Source organism: Akanthomyces muscarius, chromosome 4, assembly GCF_028009165.1.
Source record: "Akanthomyces muscarius strain Ve6 chromosome 4, whole genome shotgun sequence".
Lineage (NCBI taxonomy): Eukaryota > Fungi > Ascomycota > Sordariomycetes > Hypocreales > Cordycipitaceae > Akanthomyces > Akanthomyces muscarius.
In genome coordinates, this window is record NC_079244.1 from 2,700,403 (window position 1) to 2,716,875 (window position 16,473).

At 52.3% G+C, this 16,473-nt stretch overlaps 12 protein-coding genes across 13 annotated transcripts; 8 read left to right on the forward strand and 4 right to left on the reverse strand.

The window, feature by feature from the left end:
• Positions 1 to 55: 55 nt before the first annotated feature.
• On the forward strand, positions 56 to 546 carry LMH87_011575 (uncharacterized protein; the record flags this gene model as incomplete). Its single annotated transcript, XM_056200738.1, has 2 exons — positions 56 to 376; positions 433 to 546. The coding sequence occupies 2 exons, from the start codon at positions 56 to 58 to the stop codon at positions 544 to 546; spliced, it is 435 nt and encodes a 144-aa protein (XP_056052558.1).
• Positions 547 to 784: 238 nt separating this feature from the next.
• LMH87_011576 (uncharacterized protein) lies at positions 785 to 1,237 on the reverse strand (the record flags this gene model as incomplete). The annotated part of the gene is made up of 4 exons (XM_056200739.1): positions 785 to 894; positions 951 to 1,013; positions 1,106 to 1,121; positions 1,175 to 1,237. The coding sequence occupies 4 exons, from the start codon at positions 1,235 to 1,237 to the stop codon at positions 785 to 787; spliced, it is 252 nt and encodes an 83-aa protein (XP_056052559.1).
• A 331-nt stretch (positions 1,238 to 1,568) lies between these two features.
• LMH87_011577 (uncharacterized protein) lies at positions 1,569 to 2,117 on the forward strand (the record flags this gene model as incomplete). The annotated part of the gene is made up of 4 exons (XM_056200740.1): positions 1,569 to 1,632; positions 1,799 to 1,911; positions 1,969 to 2,032; positions 2,083 to 2,117. The coding sequence occupies 4 exons, from the start codon at positions 1,569 to 1,571 to the stop codon at positions 2,115 to 2,117; spliced, it is 276 nt and encodes a 91-aa protein (XP_056052560.1).
• A 315-nt stretch (positions 2,118 to 2,432) lies between these two features.
• On the reverse strand, positions 2,433 to 3,287 carry LMH87_011578 (uncharacterized protein; the record flags this gene model as incomplete). The annotated part of the gene is made up of 1 exon (XM_056200741.1): positions 2,433 to 3,287. The coding sequence occupies one exon, from the start codon at positions 3,285 to 3,287 to the stop codon at positions 2,433 to 2,435; it is 855 nt and encodes a 284-aa protein (XP_056052561.1).
• Positions 3,288 to 3,620: 333 nt separating this feature from the next.
• Positions 3,621 to 4,252, forward strand: LMH87_011579 (uncharacterized protein; the record flags this gene model as incomplete). Its single annotated transcript, XM_056200743.1, has 3 exons — positions 3,621 to 3,659; positions 3,729 to 4,141; positions 4,207 to 4,252. The coding sequence occupies 3 exons, from the start codon at positions 3,621 to 3,623 to the stop codon at positions 4,250 to 4,252; spliced, it is 498 nt and encodes a 165-aa protein (XP_056052562.1).
• Positions 4,253 to 5,996: 1,744 nt separating this feature from the next.
• On the forward strand, positions 5,997 to 7,196 carry LMH87_011580 (uncharacterized protein; the record flags this gene model as incomplete). The annotated part of the gene is made up of 3 exons (XM_056200744.1): positions 5,997 to 6,546; positions 6,600 to 6,640; positions 7,077 to 7,196. The coding sequence occupies 3 exons, from the start codon at positions 5,997 to 5,999 to the stop codon at positions 7,194 to 7,196; spliced, it is 711 nt and encodes a 236-aa protein (XP_056052563.1).
• A 206-nt stretch (positions 7,197 to 7,402) lies between these two features.
• Positions 7,403 to 9,637, forward strand: LMH87_011581 (uncharacterized protein; the record flags this gene model as incomplete). The annotated part of the gene is made up of 2 exons (XM_056200745.1): positions 7,403 to 8,666; positions 8,715 to 9,637. The coding sequence occupies 2 exons, from the start codon at positions 7,403 to 7,405 to the stop codon at positions 9,635 to 9,637; spliced, it is 2,187 nt and encodes a 728-aa protein (XP_056052564.1).
• Positions 9,638 to 9,822: 185 nt separating this feature from the next.
• LMH87_011582 (uncharacterized protein) lies at positions 9,823 to 10,746 on the reverse strand (the record flags this gene model as incomplete). 2 transcript variants are annotated; one of them, XM_056200747.1, is made up of 4 exons in its annotated part: positions 9,823 to 10,291; positions 10,373 to 10,553; positions 10,608 to 10,654; positions 10,703 to 10,746. In XM_056200747.1, the coding sequence occupies 4 exons, from the start codon at positions 10,744 to 10,746 to the stop codon at positions 9,823 to 9,825; spliced, it is 741 nt and encodes a 246-aa protein (XP_056052566.1). The 2 variants fall into 2 exon arrangements, with proteins under 2 accessions (XP_056052566.1, XP_056052565.1); XM_056200746.1 differs by lacking the exon at positions 10,703 to 10,746 and having other exon boundaries at positions 10,373 to 10,479; positions 10,608 to 10,646.
• A 226-nt stretch (positions 10,747 to 10,972) lies between these two features.
• Positions 10,973 to 12,940, forward strand: LMH87_011583 (uncharacterized protein; the record flags this gene model as incomplete). Its single annotated transcript, XM_056200748.1, has 4 exons — positions 10,973 to 11,465; positions 11,524 to 12,601; positions 12,653 to 12,864; positions 12,924 to 12,940. 4 exons carry the CDS (start codon positions 10,973 to 10,975, stop codon positions 12,938 to 12,940), a joined length of 1,800 nt encoding a protein of 599 aa, XP_056052567.1.
• A 653-nt stretch (positions 12,941 to 13,593) lies between these two features.
• LMH87_011584 (uncharacterized protein) lies at positions 13,594 to 14,160 on the forward strand (the record flags this gene model as incomplete). Its single annotated transcript, XM_056200749.1, has 2 exons — positions 13,594 to 13,795; positions 13,874 to 14,160. 2 exons carry the CDS (start codon positions 13,594 to 13,596, stop codon positions 14,158 to 14,160), a joined length of 489 nt encoding a protein of 162 aa, XP_056052568.1.
• A 256-nt stretch (positions 14,161 to 14,416) lies between these two features.
• On the reverse strand, positions 14,417 to 14,986 carry LMH87_011585 (uncharacterized protein; the record flags this gene model as incomplete). Its single annotated transcript, XM_056200750.1, has 1 exon — positions 14,417 to 14,986. One exon carries the CDS (start codon positions 14,984 to 14,986, stop codon positions 14,417 to 14,419), a length of 570 nt encoding a protein of 189 aa, XP_056052569.1.
• A 337-nt stretch (positions 14,987 to 15,323) lies between these two features.
• Positions 15,324 to 16,429, forward strand: LMH87_011586 (uncharacterized protein; the record flags this gene model as incomplete). Its single annotated transcript, XM_056200751.1, has 4 exons — positions 15,324 to 15,356; positions 15,441 to 15,564; positions 15,638 to 15,944; positions 16,015 to 16,429. 4 exons carry the CDS (start codon positions 15,324 to 15,326, stop codon positions 16,427 to 16,429), a joined length of 879 nt encoding a protein of 292 aa, XP_056052570.1.
• Between the last annotated feature and the right edge of the window lie 44 nt (positions 16,430 to 16,473).

The following is a 16,473-nucleotide window of genomic DNA, read 5'->3' on the forward strand; positions in this document are numbered from 1 at the left end:
TTGATGGTTTTCTGCGGATCACGGAAACTTCATAATTCGTGACTCTTCATTCATCATGTCGGACGCAGCTCGTTGGAAAGCAACTGTCTACGTGGGCGGTTTAGCACCACAAGTGACCAACGCCAATGTGGTTGACGCCTTCATCCCATTCGGCGAGATCGTCGAAGTAAAAATGCCGAAGCCCGACTCCTCCAATTCGGGAGAAACTCATAAAGGCTTTGCCTATGTTGAGTATGAAGACAGCGCAGACGCCGCGGAGGCTATCGACAACATGGATCAAGCAGAGTTCTTTGGTCGGACACTGAAAGTCTCCCAAGCTAAGGCGCCCAAGAGCGCTCAAGAAGGCCTTGGCAGCAAGACTGCGGTTTGGGATCAGGTATGCTATAATGACATCCGAAGCTATCTGAACTTGCTGTATTAACTTCTCAATAGGAGGGCTGGTTGGCAGAGAATGCCGAAGGCGAGGCTGACCTACACGCTCCATCTGGCCCGGATCCCATGCAAGGCCTAGAAGAGCTGGACGTGGCTGGACCAAAGCAGCAATAACGAACGGCCAATATCTGCATTCGGCAGCGATGATCTGTTTTCTTTCCTGCATAGCGTTGGCGTCACGGTTGAATATACATGTCAATTTCATTAATCTTCACGCGATAAAACGGTTGAGAATGACGATGAAATGGCCTGGCCTCTATTTTGTGCCGGACTGGTTTTCCTAGACATATACAGCTACCCTTTCCCGTACAAGAACAAAAAGAATTGGCGTCACGCCTCTCCAGCTCCAATCTTAGTGGCGGGCTCCAGGTCCCTGTCGGGCCAGACGAAGGTTCTTGTCAACCCAGAATTTGCGGACGCAAGAGTAGCCAGCAGCGACAATGGCAAAGCCAACGACGGCAGCTATTATTATCGTTAGATGTCGGGTCGGGTCGTCCTGTTCGTCATACGCAACGTACCAAGGGGGATCAGCTCAGCGGGGATCTGCTTGAGCTTGCGAAGGCGCTGGGAGATGGTGTGGCCTGTTGGCGGTTAGTAGCTGTCGCTTTCAAAGTGTCCAGCCAGTCGTTTCGAGTCATTGATAGTCGTCAATCGCTCCGGCTTCGTCACGTACCAGCCTGGTCCTCCTTCTGTTTGACCGAGGTATTAGCGCTGTCCAATCAGCAGTAGCACGTTCACTTACGGGCACCGGTCGCATCATGCGAGGGGTTTGGCGGAACATTCTCATGGCAGTGGTGGCGCGCATCTTGATGAGTGGAGAGTTGAGGCAAGGCGGGAGAGCCGGAGGAAGTCGATTGGCAACAGTTATTCGGGAGAAAACGATGTTTTGGAGTTCGTCGAGAAGTGCTGCAATCTGGTAGCTTGACCCACTAAGCCGGCTTGAGTGGTGTGGTGGGTGCCTTACGGCGTGGGCTGATTGGTTTAGTAAGCCTGAGGCAGAGACTGCTCTGCATTGGGAATCATCTGATTCGTGGTGTCAACCTCTACGCAACAAACCTCCCATTACGCCCGCCCGAGCTTTCACAAGCCGCATCTACGTCGCTGTCCGGTTCTAACCCCTCTAAAATCAATTCAAAATGGCCGAAGAAGATCAACAAGATGGACAGGAGCTTGTGACCAAGCCATTCAAGTTCGTTACTGGTAAGTCGGATAATACCGCGGAGAAAATTGTCGGTTCGGATCCCGAGGCTAACTATGTTGACAGCCGGTACGCTCCCCCTACGCCGACGAAATTCGATCGCATCGTCGCATCCGACTCAATTGCGTCCAATTGACTTCTGAGATACTAACTGTCAACTTTTTCAAGGCACCGACGCCCGTTTCCCCAACCAGAACCAGACCAAGCACTGCTGGCAGAACTACGTCGACTACCACAAGTGCATTACTGCTAAGGGCGAGGACTTTGCTCCCTGCCGCCAGGTATGAGAAATTTCATGTGCCAGTATTCGATGCCGACATTAACGCGCCCATGTCTAGTTCTGGCTCGCTTACCGATCTCTGTGCCCCTCCGGCTGGTACACGCGTTGGGACGAGCAGCGCGGTAAGTGCCCGCGAAATCGTACGATAATGCAATGCTAATATAGATGATAGAGGGTGGCAACTTCCCGGTCAAGCTTGATGCTTAAATAAACTGGCAAGGAATTGATTGTAGGACGGTGAGCGAGATAGAGATGGAAATAAATCGCAGCGCATGCTGCTTGTGTACTATGCGAAGTCGATAGACTGTGCAATCAATCATGGTAAATGCCATTGAATAAACTGTTATAAAAAACACGAAAATCATTGTCCCGCTATTCTTGGATCCCAAGTGTAATATCAAACGCCGCTGCACTGTCCTGGTATCATACAATAAACTCCATGCTCCTCATCATCGAGAGGATGCACTAGCATCAACTAACACTTTAATTTCGCGGGAAAAGGTACTCATTCCCTGGCTGCTTTTATTTCTCCGTGGTGTCGTTGTCAGATTCGTCATCCGAGCTCAAAAAATCATCGTCCTCGTCAAACCCGAAAAAGACTCGAGCAGTGCCCTTTCCCTTGCCAGCCGTCGCGGATTGCACCGGCGGCGGTGATTCCTTGGAGCTCGTAGAGACGTCTGCATCGCTGTCGGACGCGTTTTCACCCTGGGCTGCAGAGCTCGAGCCATGTGAGCTGCTGAGATTGTCGGTATAGTTTCCGGCCTTTATTGCTGCCAGAACCGCGTCTCTGGTCCGCTCGCTGCTTTCCTCCTTGTCTTCGGCCCATTGACCGTCGATCATGCTCTTGCCTCCGTTCTTGATTTCTGCCTCTTTCGCCTCAGTTTGCTGCACAATTTCTTCCCAGCGGGCGCGGCGCTTCTCCTTCTCTTTCTTGTCCATGTCAGGCTTTATAGCGAGATATTCGGCGAGAGCCTTGGCTTCGTTGACGGTTCTGAGTCGTCGGCCATCAAGGTTGCGGCTAGAGCCATTGTCGTCTTGTGTTTTCTTCTTTCGCGATGACATGCGCCCGCCAGCCGCTCGCAACTGAGACCCAAAACCGCCCTTGCCACCACACAATGGGATACCGAGACGTAATGAAAGAAAGTCGTCGGTTTCTGTAGAGAGATATGAGGAGAGCGGCGTTTCGGATTCATTAGGAAGTTGTTTGTTTGATACGGTGGTGAGAATGAGTCTTGAACCGGTATCAGGCAGGCGTTCAGTCAGGTGGTGGCGAAAGGCTGTGACCGTCGTCGAAGGTTGTGCTGGCAATATAATGGTCGACGGTAGGCCTAAGCCGCCAAAGGTCGAGACCAAAACGTTGAGATGCTTCGATTCCATGTTGGCTTGGTGTATGGTGAGCAGCGTGCTTGGGAAAGAATGAAGATGCGGCTGGTCGCGAACAGGATGAAATATCATACTCCATAGGCAGCGGAGCCTGGCGATAGATTAGTAGACTCCGCTGAAGGAACTCCAAAGGCCTGCGCCACAAGAGTCAGATATCTTATCAGCACGTGAGCGCAAGCCACGCGCACAAACTGAGCCACCCCACCTTCGCTAGGTGAGCTGCAGTGTAGGGCTTGCGCCCACAAAAGTAAACCATTTTGAGGCCTACACGCTCGTCCCAAAAAACTGTACTCCTACCATCGACCGAAGCCAACGCAAACCGCCACGATGCTCATTCCCAAGGCCGACCGCAAGAAGATCCACGAGGTATTTCGACCTTCAATCGAACAATACGAAGAAGAGCGAACATGCTGATGTAATTTTGTCTCAATACAGTACCTCTTCCGTGAGGGCGTGCTCGTCGCCGCCAAGGACTTCAACCTCCCCAAGCACCCCGATATCGACGTCAAGAACCTGTTCGTCATCAAGGCTTGCCAGTCCCTCACCTCGCGCGGCTATGTCAAGACCCAGTTCTCGTGGCAGTACTACTACTACACCCTGACCCCCGAGGGTCTCGACTACCTTCGCGAATGGCTGCACCTCCCCGCCGAGATTGTTCCCGCCACGCACATCAAGCAGCAGCGCTCCCACGCTCCTCCCCGCGGTATGCTCGGTGAGGGCGAGCGCGAGCGCCGTCCCTTCGGCCGCCGACCTGAGGGTGGCCGCGGCGACCGCGAGGGCGGATACCGCAGACGTGAGGCCGGTGAGGGCAAGGAGGGTGGCGCCCCTGGTGGCTTCAACCCCGAATTGTGAGACAACCCGCGCGACTCTCAATATACGACTTGTGGACGAATTGCTGACAGTGTATCTTTAGCCGTGGTGGATTCGGTCGTGGCCGCGGTGCCGCTCCCCCCTCGTAAACGAACCATTCATGATTTCGGGTTATCAGTTTTGCAGTGCATGGCGAAAGGAACCACGCATTCTAAGATTGGAAGGCAAATCTCACTTCGAGTCGGATCGTGAGACCGGTCAGTGGGGCGAAATGGTGGGAGTTTTGGAGGCTTAAAACCTCGGAATGATTTGCATCAGGGTCACAAAAAATTTACTACCATTCAAAAAGGAGGTCGCCAATGATTGACAGTTTTGTGAACGTCATTTCCAGCTGCACGAAGTACTGTGAATGTTCTAGCCACTTACATCCAGGACGAAACGAGCGGCGACGAGGACCGAAACGAGCGACTATCTGCCGCAGCACATTTTTTGCCTACGAGAACCCGAGACCAGAGGCAAAGAAATAGACAATTCACGGGTACGGCCAAGCTGGATGGGCAAACGTGGTCTGCAGCCGAGATCGTGTCCGCAAAGTCCTATCCCTGGTCAGGGTTGAGTGTGAAACTCACACTTCCGGTGGTTCGTATACTGCGGCGGCTCGTTGCTGGTTTGAGAGCGAGCTAAGCTGGGAGGCAATTGTGTTGGTGGGTCATCACCCTCGGCGATTTACGCTCAGAAGGTAATTAACGAAGTCTCATTCTCGATATATGTACTACATGCATGTTTGGCACCGCAAGCTTTCCCTCGACTTGTTTCTTTGTTTATCTTTTCCCTACCTCTCGGTCTTTTCATGGCTATCTTTACGTTGGGCCATGAACTCCCTCGACTTAGCACCATATCCGGTCTCTTTATGTTGTGCTGGTGAGTAAGTAGGCTGCAAGGAGATGGTCGAAGTGCCGACTACAACGAAGCGCTGCGCCAGAACGGAAGGAGCCTAGGCGTATCCATTCCTCGAGGACGATGGTTTCAAGATGGCCTCTACTATTTAAGTTCTCGTATTTCCGCTCCTAGCAATTTATGTCCAACTTCTATTTTGGTAAATGGTTAGTCAACGGTACCTTTTTTCTGTGGCTGTGCTTGAATATTTCCTGAACCTCTGCCCCGGGAACGGTGACGCGGCTCGATATGTCAAGCGACAGGTCATAATACTCTACAGAAACCATGAATCAAGGATCGCGTTGTAGAACAGGCTATAAAGGACCGGAAGGTAGCTATTTAATTTAATTATTCATTTTGACAACCCAGCCCTGCCTGTGCGTAAAAGTGAAGGCTTGACAATTCGCCACAATTTAGGGTAGCCTCCGGCCCCTCTGCGATCCGCATACCAATAAACTGGACTTTACTCTGCATCAAGCAAGCTTAATACTGCTCCAGGCTCCTACATTCTGCATCACAAAGCGTGCCCCTTGCACCGGATAACTCACGGCTCAACTACTCCCCATATATCAGTTCTACCGAAAGAATTGTTTCCTCCCTACAACGGAGTACTGCGCCCGCATCGGGTAGAAACAATGTCGTGGTGGCGCACGACGCCTGATACAGCAGCTCGAGACGTCACACCCCTGCATCTGAGACAATTGAGACAGGCACGCAAACTGTCTACCGGCGCGCCTTGAGCAGTCCAAATACTTTAGCATTACCGAAAACTGCATTTTTTATACCTGAGCTGGACATGTTGCCACCTTTTCACAACCGGCGGAACTCAGGTGCTACTGCCATACTCTTGAGCCAGCGCCCGAGAGCCTAACGGCGGCACTGCCTAGCAATCCGGCTTCGGCATCCTTCCGCGCTACCAGAAGGAGCTGCTCGCAGTGGCAACGGTGCATACCTACCATGGCATACCAGATTCCTGATTTTGGCGATCGCCAATATAATCTTGGCCCGTCTGCTCGCGTGCCCCAGCCGAGAGGAGGATCTACAGAGTCCCCAAGCGGTAATGCGGATCGCGGTCGTGTTCAGCATTCGACTTCACCTGCCCCTGAGCGCCCACCACCCGTGCCACCCAAACCAGGTCAAACAAGGCACAATCGTTCCATGAGCCATCCATTTCATCCAATGCCCAACGCCGCTGATGGTCCATCCTCATCATATCTTGGGCAGGCCAACCTTCCGGATGAGCGCCGAGATGGTCGGACAATGGTCCGGCAAATGGACAGCGGGTCAAGAAAAGTTGGTGGTGGCAGCGGCAGGAATTTCGCAACTGGAAATTGCATGACGTGCGGCGGCCTTGTTCGCTGGCCTAGCAACCTCGCTGCCTTCAAATGCACGACGTGCGCCACTGTCAACGACCTAGAATCTGCTGACGACTATGACCCTACTGGGGCTAGCCGAAGAGATGGATCTGCTTCTGGAGGCATTCAGAAGAACACCGACTTTGGACAAGGTGCGCGCATACGGCTCAGCGCAAAAGATTTGCCAACGCTAATGCTTCACTAGGACATGTGCAGCCTATTTCGTTGCTACACACAAAAAATATTGTTCGGCGTTGTCTGCAATCTCATATATCGAGGAGAATCGAAGAGAGCCAAGCATTGCACAGAAGGAATGAATCATGGCAGCCAGCTTTAGGACAGCCTGCCGGCGCAGGCGTCGGTGGCGAAGGAGCAATGCAGCACGATACAAGACGCCGATTTGGAACGCAGTTTCTCGACGTCCCGACGGGGGAAACCTCTGGTGATTCTCCAAGGCCCATCACCAAAACACAGCGGTCGTTTTCATATGGATATTCGGACAAGCCTGCGTTCAATCACCAGCAAATAGGGCCTAGCTCTAGTGCCAACAGCGCAAGTCCCAGCCGGTCCCCTTCACATGAACCGCAAACCATATTCAAGGCGCTGGAAGACTATATCAGGGAATGCTTCAAGTCTCCAGATTGCCTAAATTCTTCATTTATGCATCACACTTATTCTGTAGGCCCAGAGCAACAACAAATCCGAAGAAAGCCAGTGCCGTCGAGAGAGCCAATACCGAGAGAGCCAGTACCGAGAGAGCCAGCACCGAGAGAGCCAGCACCTTCGAAAGAAACACGTCTAGCATCGCGAGAACGAAGTCGTCCTCGCGGTCATACTGACTCTAATATGCCGATAAGCCAATTGGACCCAAAGCTTCTCCTGCTGGGAGACGTAGCAGAGAATGGGCTGTGGTGGACTGGTAGCCGTCCGCAACCTCCGACCCCAGTGCAGAAGCCAAAGCGGCCTGCCCACACTAGAAGAACGTCGTCAGTGGCAAAGCCCTTGCAAATGGACTGGAATGAGCTCGACAACTGGTACATGTCAATTATTGGGCCTGCAGAGGGCTGGCATTCGGTCTTTGCAGAAATTTCGTCGACAAGAGCCGCAGTCGACCTCGACATTCCAACCCTAGAGAATGAATTCCTACAGGCTCAGCTTCATGTCCATCGAACGCTTCTCAAACAAACAGAAATATTGCTCAAGCGCCCCCGACATCCTATCTCGCAACCTGCTGATCTGCGATTTCTGCTCATCATTCTGGAAAACCCACTGCTACATAGTAGCCAGCTGCCTCTGGAAGGATTGGCACAACGCAATGGTGCTGGTCGCAGACCGCAAGCCATACACCAAACGCTTCAAAAGGATCGTTCGGCGACCATGCCTTCGTCTGGCCCCTTATCTGGCCAACATTCAGGCATCATCAAACGGCTTATTGGCCTCATCTCGAATTCGCCCGCGCTCTGTCATAACCATTTGATTACCTGGTGGATCAAATTTGAAAAGGACCGCTACGTTAAAGCGAAGGATTTATTTTCTGGCTTCCTAGCATATAGAATGCTCAGACAAAGGAATAAGAAGCCAGTTAAAACTGCAGATGAGGACGCAGTCACGTCATTCTTGATACCGCAGATGCGAAGCGGTCAATCTGGTGCGCAGATACATGACGAAATTGGAGCACTGAGCTTGTCAAACACGTCCAAGAAATCTACGGAGCCGGAAAAGATAACGTCGTATCCGGACGACTGGCAAGTGAAAGCGACTTCTCGAGTTCTTGCTCTAATATTCGCGGCGAATGACCCTAACGCTACTCGCGATGCTCATCACCATCATCACAGTGGCCACAAGTTACCGAGTAGTGACTTCTATGTTTCCATGGTTGACTATATTGACCTCGTCAAAGATTTTGATGCCTGGGAAGCTAAGCAGGGGTCCTTTTCCTTTTGCCAATATCCATTCCTTCTCAGCGTCTGGGCTAAGACGGCGATCCTGGAGCACGACACGCGCAGGCAAATGCAAACCAAAGCGAGAGCTGCGCTGATAGACAGCATTATGTCTAACAAGTCTGTACAGCAATATTTGACTCTTACTGTCCGCCGCGAGTGCCTCGTTGACGACAGTTTGATGGCGGTTAGCGAAGTCATTGGTAGTGGAACAGATGATATAAAAAAGGGACTCCGTATCAAATTCCGGGGCGAAGAAGGAATTGATGCCGGCGGTCTGAGAAAAGAATGGTTTCAACTGGTCATTCGAGATGTGTTCAACCCAGATTACGGTATGTAATTCGGTGAGCAAGCATGATGCAAAATCTGACATACGTTAGGAATGTTTCTTTACGACGAGGATTCCCAATTCTGCTACTTTAACCCCAATTCGTTGGAATCCACTGATCAATATTTTTTGGTGGGAGTGGTTTTGGGTTTGGCAATATACAACTCGACAATTCTTGACGTACCACTGCCACCATTTGCGTTCAAGAAGCTGCTGGCCGCGGCACCTGCCCACGGTACGACATCGTTGGCTCACGCCCCTCTGCACCTAAAGTACACACTTGAAGATCTTGCCGAGTACCGTCCAAGACTTGCTCGAGGACTGCAGCAACTTCTCGAATACGACGGAGATGTGGAGTCTACATTCGCACTGGACTTTGTTATTGAAAATGCAAGATATGGATCCGTAACCACGGTGCCTTTGTGCGACGGCGGAGATCGACGATCAGTCACCAACGCCAATAGACGAGAGTATGTGGATCTCTATATTCGCCATGCGCTCGACGTGTCGGTGCGGCGCCAATTTGATCCATTCCGGCGCGGATTCTACAATGTCTGTGGTGGCAATGCATTCTCTCTTTTTCGTCCGGGGGAAATCGAGCTACTAATCAGAGGCTCCGACGAGCCACTCGATGTTGATTCTCTGAGAGCCGTCGCTGAATATCAGAATTGGGACAACAAACAGCCTGACGGAGTTGAGCCAGTCGTTAGCTGGTTTTGGGAGACTTTCAAAAAAGCAGAGCCGGGAGATCAGCGTCGCCTGCTTTCATTCATCACTGGCAGTGATCGTATACCAGCTACTGGTGCTACGTCTCTGAGAATCAAGTTGTCGTGTCTTGGCGATGACAGCCCTCGATTCCCAGTCGCAAGGACGTGCTTTAACCAGTTATCTTTATGGCGTTATCGCACGCAACAGAAACTTGAATATGTTCTTTGGAGAGCCGTGAAAGAGAGCGAAGGATTTGGCCTCAAGTAGCCTTAGGTAGAGCTGACTGTCCAACAGAACTGGCAAACGCGCGGTCCTTCACTCTAGTCTGGAAAATAAATCTCAATATACATGGAATTGAAGGACTATGCTGTCTTTTGCCACGGAGAGAAGTGTACTCCTAGCTCTAAAAATGGTATAAACTACAGTAATGGTACAATGTCCGGTGTTTCGTTTTACGCTGCATCATCCGTAGCACCTCCCGCTGCGCGAGCTCGCTGCAACATGGTGGCCTCCCTGTCCTTTTCAGCCTTGATGGCGTTGATGCGGTCCCGGCTGGCGTTGCCCTGCTTCCTGAGCTCCTCCAGGCTCTGCCATTCTGCCGTGTCCTCTGGGGTCGGTCGTAGAGGCACCGCTCCGACCTGTGCGATGAGTTGTTCGAGAATATTGGTCGAGTGCTTGTTCTTCATGTCGATGTGAACGACGCGCTCGTTGCTCGCAGGAGGTTGCGCCTTGGAGAGTCCCACACGTGAGGAGGCGGGCTGAGGCGCCAGGGTCGCGCTAGGGTCGCCGGCGGTGGCGGCGGCGGTTCGGACGTATACCGTCATGGTCGGCGTTTGGTCGTTTTGGCTGTGGCGGTTGACAATCATGGGGACGGCGGGGTTGTTGTACTTGAGGCGCGGGAGATATTCGCGCCAGAATTTCCTGGTGAGAGGCGGGAGACTGCGTTAGCGACGGGGCTCGGGGCGTATTCAGTTTGCAGGGCTCGGTGTTCGGGGTGCGTACTTGGCGCCCATGTGGCCATTTTGTGTTCTCATGGCAAAGTCCATGTGAATCTGGGACACCTCGGGGGGGAGAATGGCCGCCCCAGGGCCCATCCGGAGGTTGAGAAGCTGTAGCGAGATCGTTGTTAGCGTCGAGACTGGCATTGTCGCATTCGCCGGTTTCTTGTTCGAATTCTTACCCTCTGCGCAGGTTGTCAGTATAATTACTCAATCTATCCGGACGGAGCTGTACTGACCTTTCTGAGTAAATGTAATCGCTCTCCCAATGACCGCATCTTGTCGACTGTGTTTACTGGGCGCCAGATGTGATGCTCGTCTTGGAATTCGTTACAAGAAAATCGATGTCCCCTGTAAAATGCCGGCCCGGCTAATCATCCGCAGGGAATTGGCTGCCGGTCGCACGACACAGCGCCGGGCCGTCTCGCAGGGGCAAGAGGGGGCACTAGAAATCAAGCCGGCGCCCTGAAAGCTCCACTGAAATTTACAACGGATCGTTAACTTTTGAAGGACCATCTCGACCCTTTTTTTTGTTAATCACAAGAGGCTCGCGCAAGTATATCCTGCAGTCATGCCGCGAAAGATTACTCATTGAGCAGAAGAAATGCGTAGAGCACTCTCTTCCCGGTGGCTGACGCGGGCGTTCCATACGAGTGAGGCTTTGCCTCCGACTGGCCTGCCTCTTTTCCTTTGCCCGGCCGTAGGCCTGGCCCGACAGGTACGGTTTGCGCCGGTGCGAACGCCTCGCAACATAAACCAGCGGCGGTTGATTCATGAGGACACTGCCATCTTGAAAGAGGGTCAAAATACAGTCGACGATATTTCAGAGGAAAAACGGCAACTTCCCTTCACCTGCAGCGGCTGCGGCGCATTCACCCAGACGACCGACTCCCACCAGCTTGGTTACTACGATGTCGCTGCAAAGCGTGTGCGCACATGGCTGGACCCTCCGAAGGTTGAGCTACAAGAGAAGGATATACAGGAAAACGGTGTTATTAATAATGTCTTGAAATCCATCGACAGCGATCAATTGACGGCGCTCGGGTTTGATGCCAGCACGTTGGTAGTTGAGGAGCGGGTTGCTGCTCGTCCTTCCAGTATGCGGTTTCTTTGCCTACTACAAGAGATATGGTTAACTGACTGGAAATCTTTTAGTCCCGCAAGCACCAGTTTGCGAACGATGCCATGACTTGATACATCATAATGCCAAGTCAGCCTCCGGCAGAGTACCAATGTTCCATCCGACGGTCGAGTCATTGCGAGAGACAATCGAGGAATCACCACACAAATACAACCACATATACCATGTCATTGATGCTGCCGACTTTCCCATGTCACTTATCCCAAGACTGAATGTTTTACTCGGCGACATTCCCCTGCGAACTCGGAACAGACGGTCACGAGCGGGCAAGTTTCTTCGCGACCGACAAACGGAAATGAGCTTCATCATTACCCGCAGCGACCTGCTCGGGCCGACAAAGCAGTCTGTTGATGCTCTGATGCCGTATCTTCGAGAAGTACTGCGAGACGCTTTGGGCCGTCTTGGCAATAGAGTACGCCTGGGAAACGTTCGCTGCGTGAGCGCCAGCCACGGCTGGTGGACAAGGGATGTAAAGGAAGATATCTGGCACAGGGGTGGCGCTGGATGGATGGTCGGCAAGGTCAATGTCGGTAAGAGTCGCCTATTTGAGGAAGTATACCCCAAGGGCCGTCTGGATCATCCGGATGCTTCAGTTGGACCCACGGCTATCGGCCGTATTCAACCAGAGGAAGAAGACGTGGACGTTGGGGATTTACTTCCTCCCGCACGAAAGGCCACCAACTATCCAGCTATGCCTATTGTCTCGTCGCTTCCTGGAACAACTGCATCGCCTATTCGAATTCCCTTCGGCAATAAGAAGGGAGAGCTGATTGATTTGCCCGGATTGGCCCGCAGTGATTTGGATCTGTTTGTCAAGGAAGAGCACAGACAATCTTTGATCATGAAAAAGCGCGTCGTGCCGGAGCAGGCCACTGTCAAACCTGGCCAGTCTCTGGTCCTTGGGGGCGGTTTGATACGGATTACCCCGTCGTCAGAGAATATAATATTCCTGATGTATAACTTTACGCCCCTAGAGGACCACATCACAAGTGACGAAAAGGCGGTTGAGTTCCAAGCGCAGACAAAGACTCTTGGCGCGCAGAAAACCATTTCTCTTCCAGACACCGCTGCGACCATCAAGCACGCAGGCAGGTTTGCCCTGGAACATGATGTTACTAGACAAAGAGCGGGACCTCTTACAAGGAAAAACGCTGTTGGTCTAAATATTGACCGACTGCCATTCCGTGTACTGTCGGTAGATATCTTGATTGAAGGCGTCGGCTACGTTGAGATTGTAGCCCAAGTTCGCACGAGAAGCATCTACCAACAAAGGGAAGACCAGAGCGCTACGGAAACTATGGAGGGTGCGGAGGAGAAGCCAAAATCGTCAGCATTGGCTTTGGACCCTTTTGAAGGTATGATGCGACAACGGCGAGACAATGATAAGAGCACTCATCGTTCTGCACCGATGCAGTCTCCACCAAAGTATGAAGAGGCGCAGCCTCGTGAAGTTGACCTTCCCTCTGTCGATATATACACTCCAGAAGGCCGATTCGTGGGGACACGAAAACCCATCAACGGATGGCTTAACAATAAGCCGAGGGTCCTCGCAGAGCATAAGAAAAGTCGGCCCAGAAAGAGCATGAAGGGTCAAAAGAAGAAGACTAAGTTTGAAGCCAGAGCTGCCCGGGCCCTTTCTACATGAAACAAGCCCACTGTACCATGATGATTGTACAATATGTATTATAGACACGCTTTCCAATTCACAAATGTAAAATTCACCCGAATTACTGCCCCCCCCCCCTCGCGCTGTCTCTGAGCCTGCCATGACACGGGAATGTTCAGTCTCGTGCCACATTTGTAGGGTCGCCCCCCATCCGGCCTAGGCCCAATGACTAAAGTGCCCGCCAACTTTAATGGAATGATTCGCATGACGTCTTGGGCTTTTTTTACTATCCGCCATCAACAAAGCCAGCAAACAATCTTTCCCCGGGGCTACCGCGAGTCAAAAGACAAAGCATTTGAATTTCTGCTATAAAATAGACACCGAACCGTCAGCGCAAAACTCTACTGGAGCGCACGATATACCATTGCCCACAACGCGACAGACGAGGTCGAAACCCCCATTTTACACAACCGCCACCATGTCGCAGGAGACTTCACAGCGCAACGTACCAACGCCGTCGGTGTCCCAGACGACAACGGTCTCTACCACATCACAAAATTCTTCAGATTCTGCGCCAAGGATACTGCGCCTTCGTGGACGGCACAACGCCAACGGACGATCGGTGCAGTGGGCAGAGGACGTGGTGGACAATGAGGGAATGGGCAGGAAGAGCTCCAAAGGTACGTGTGCGGCCCTGAGCATTTGACCCGAAATATCTTTCTGACGTGGTTTTCTCTCTCTCTCTCTCTCTCGAATAGTATGCTGCATCTACCATAAGCCGAAAGCCGTCGACGAATCGAGCGACGAGTCTAGCTCCGATTCTTCGTCAGACTCCGATTCAGATTACGAGGATAGGATGCGCAGGGGGAAGGTGCGCGACGGCAAGGGCCATGACAAAGATGGGGATCACGAGGGATGCGACCACGCTCATGACCACGACCACGACAAGCCGCGCGAGAAGCAGAAGCGAGCGCCAAGCCCGAATGCCTATGAAAAGGTCCCTAAGCCGAAGCGCAAAGAGGAACCTACGGAGAAGAAGCAGTAGATTTCTCGGGAAGGATTTATTTTATTTTTATCAAGAAAAGATGGTTATGCATAGCGTCGGCATGGGATTAGGGGGTTACGAATGGAACATATGTTGAAGAAGGATGATTTTCTAAAGCGGATGCATTGAAAGTCTTGGTATATTTCAGGCCGAGCATACCGTGGTGGCTAATTTACATGGGCAATCCGCCCAAGGGTATCATGAGTGTTTGTACAAGCGGTGGATGTAGCCGTCTCCCTCTCAATCTACAACGCCTCTACGGCTTCTTTGCGCTTTCGACCACAAAATACTTGCCAGCCTTCTTCGAGGCTGTAGAAAGAGCATCCCAGTTCTCTGCTTCCGATTCAATCTTCTCCTTGACTCTCCTCGGGCGCTTGTAGTGGCCTACTCGCGTCTCCTTGGCAAGTGCTTCTTTAAGGTCGTCCAATCCAATTGCGCTCTCTCTCCGGCCGCCTTCTGTCTCGTCTCGTATTGCCTGAAGGGGTTCCAGCCCTGTAGTGTCGACTCGTTGGACCGCTTTGACGAAATGTAGCTGGCTTTGCAAGGTCGCAATCATCGATGCCTCTTCCTCCTCCGATTTGGGAAGCGGTAGCGCAGATAGCTTGAGCAGGTGATGTAGCTGTGCAGATGTAATGGTCTCGGCGGGCGACGCGTCACTGTCAGCTAGAAGTGAGCGGACAGACCACGTTGGCTGAGCGAGAATTTTGTGCGCAGTTGAAGCTTTGGTTGATAGAGCGGCTTTGCGATGTTGGAATGAGACGAGCTGCGAAACGGGCCGGTGGACGGCAGCTCTGCACCGGAAGCAGATGGAGCTGGAGGAAATCATTTCGATCCTATATTTTCCCGGTACTGGCCAGATGGTGAAATGCGACGATGGTGGCGCCGAACCGAAAAAGTTCACGCTGAGAACACGGTTTGTGAAGCTTAATCCCTGGAAGCAGCTTGTTGCAGCGATCTAAATAGTGGGGCAAGGCGAGACGGCAACGACGCCGGGCGGTCAGGCGGCGAGCGTCATAGGCCAAGCTAGCAGCGGCTGTGTTGACTACGTATCACTTCCACATGCGACCACTGTCCTTTTTAGAACCTGCAATATAGGAGACGTGACGTCGCAAACATCTTCGACAACGCTCTGAGAATCAGTTTCGAGATTGCCATCCTCCACCATGGCCCAAGACCCTCGTGCTCTGCTCCAAAAGGTGCGCCGAGGATAACCCCTCCCCCACTCCCGAAACTTGTTGGAGACAGCCAGATCTGACCGTTGCGCCGTTGCCCAAGTACAGGCCGAGAAGACGCTGCAAGGAGCTGGCAGCGGCTTCAGCTTTTTCGGCGGCCGCGAGGACAAATACCAGAATGCCGCCGACTTATTTGTCCAGGCGGCCAACGCCTTCAAGATGCAAAAGCAGGGTTAGTACAGGCAAAACCGCGCTGCGCTGCGCCACCGGCATCGAGTTTAACATTTTTGTGCCTACACGGATAGATCTTGATGCCGGAAAGGCTTTTGAAAAGGCTGCCGAAGTCTTCACCAAGAACCTCAACGAACCCGACGACGCCGCCAACAGCTTGATCGACGCCTTCAAGGCCTACCGCAAGACCGACCCCCAGTCTGCTGTCCGATGCGTGAAGGTGGCGATCCAGCGCTATTGCGCCAAGGGCAACTTCAGAAGAGCCGCCAGCCAGCAGGAGGCTCTTGCTGAAGTTTATGAGCAGGAGCTCAACGACCCCAAGAGCGCGCTGGAAGCCTGCGAGTCTGCTGCCTCGTGGTATGAGGGAGACAATGCCACAGCGTAAATTCCCCTTATTTGTCCCCATTCACATGTTTGGGGTGCGCGCCTGTATGACTGACATTTTTTTTAGCCTCGCGAACAAGCTGTGGATCAAGGTTGCCGACATGGCCGCTCTGGAGGGAGACTACTACAAGGCCATTGAGAACTACGAAAAGGTTGCCGCGGTGTCGATTAACAACAACCTGATGAAGTACAGTGTCAAGGAGTACTTCCTCAAGTCTGGTATCTGCCACCTCGCCAGCGGTGACATGGTCGCCACCAACCGCGCTCTCGAAAAGTACCGCGAGATGGATCCTTCCTTTGCTACGCAGCGCGAGCACCTTCTGCTCGTCGACCTTAGCGAGGCGGTCGAGGCCAAGAGCCAAGAACAGTTTGCCGACAAGCTTTATCAGTACGATCAGATGAGCAAGCTGGACAAGTGGAAGCTAAGCATGCTGGTGAAGGTCAAGGATGGTATCCAGGAAGCCGATGACGAGTTTGCTTAATCTTAGACTGCACAGTATTTTGGTTACGGCGTATAATAAATAAA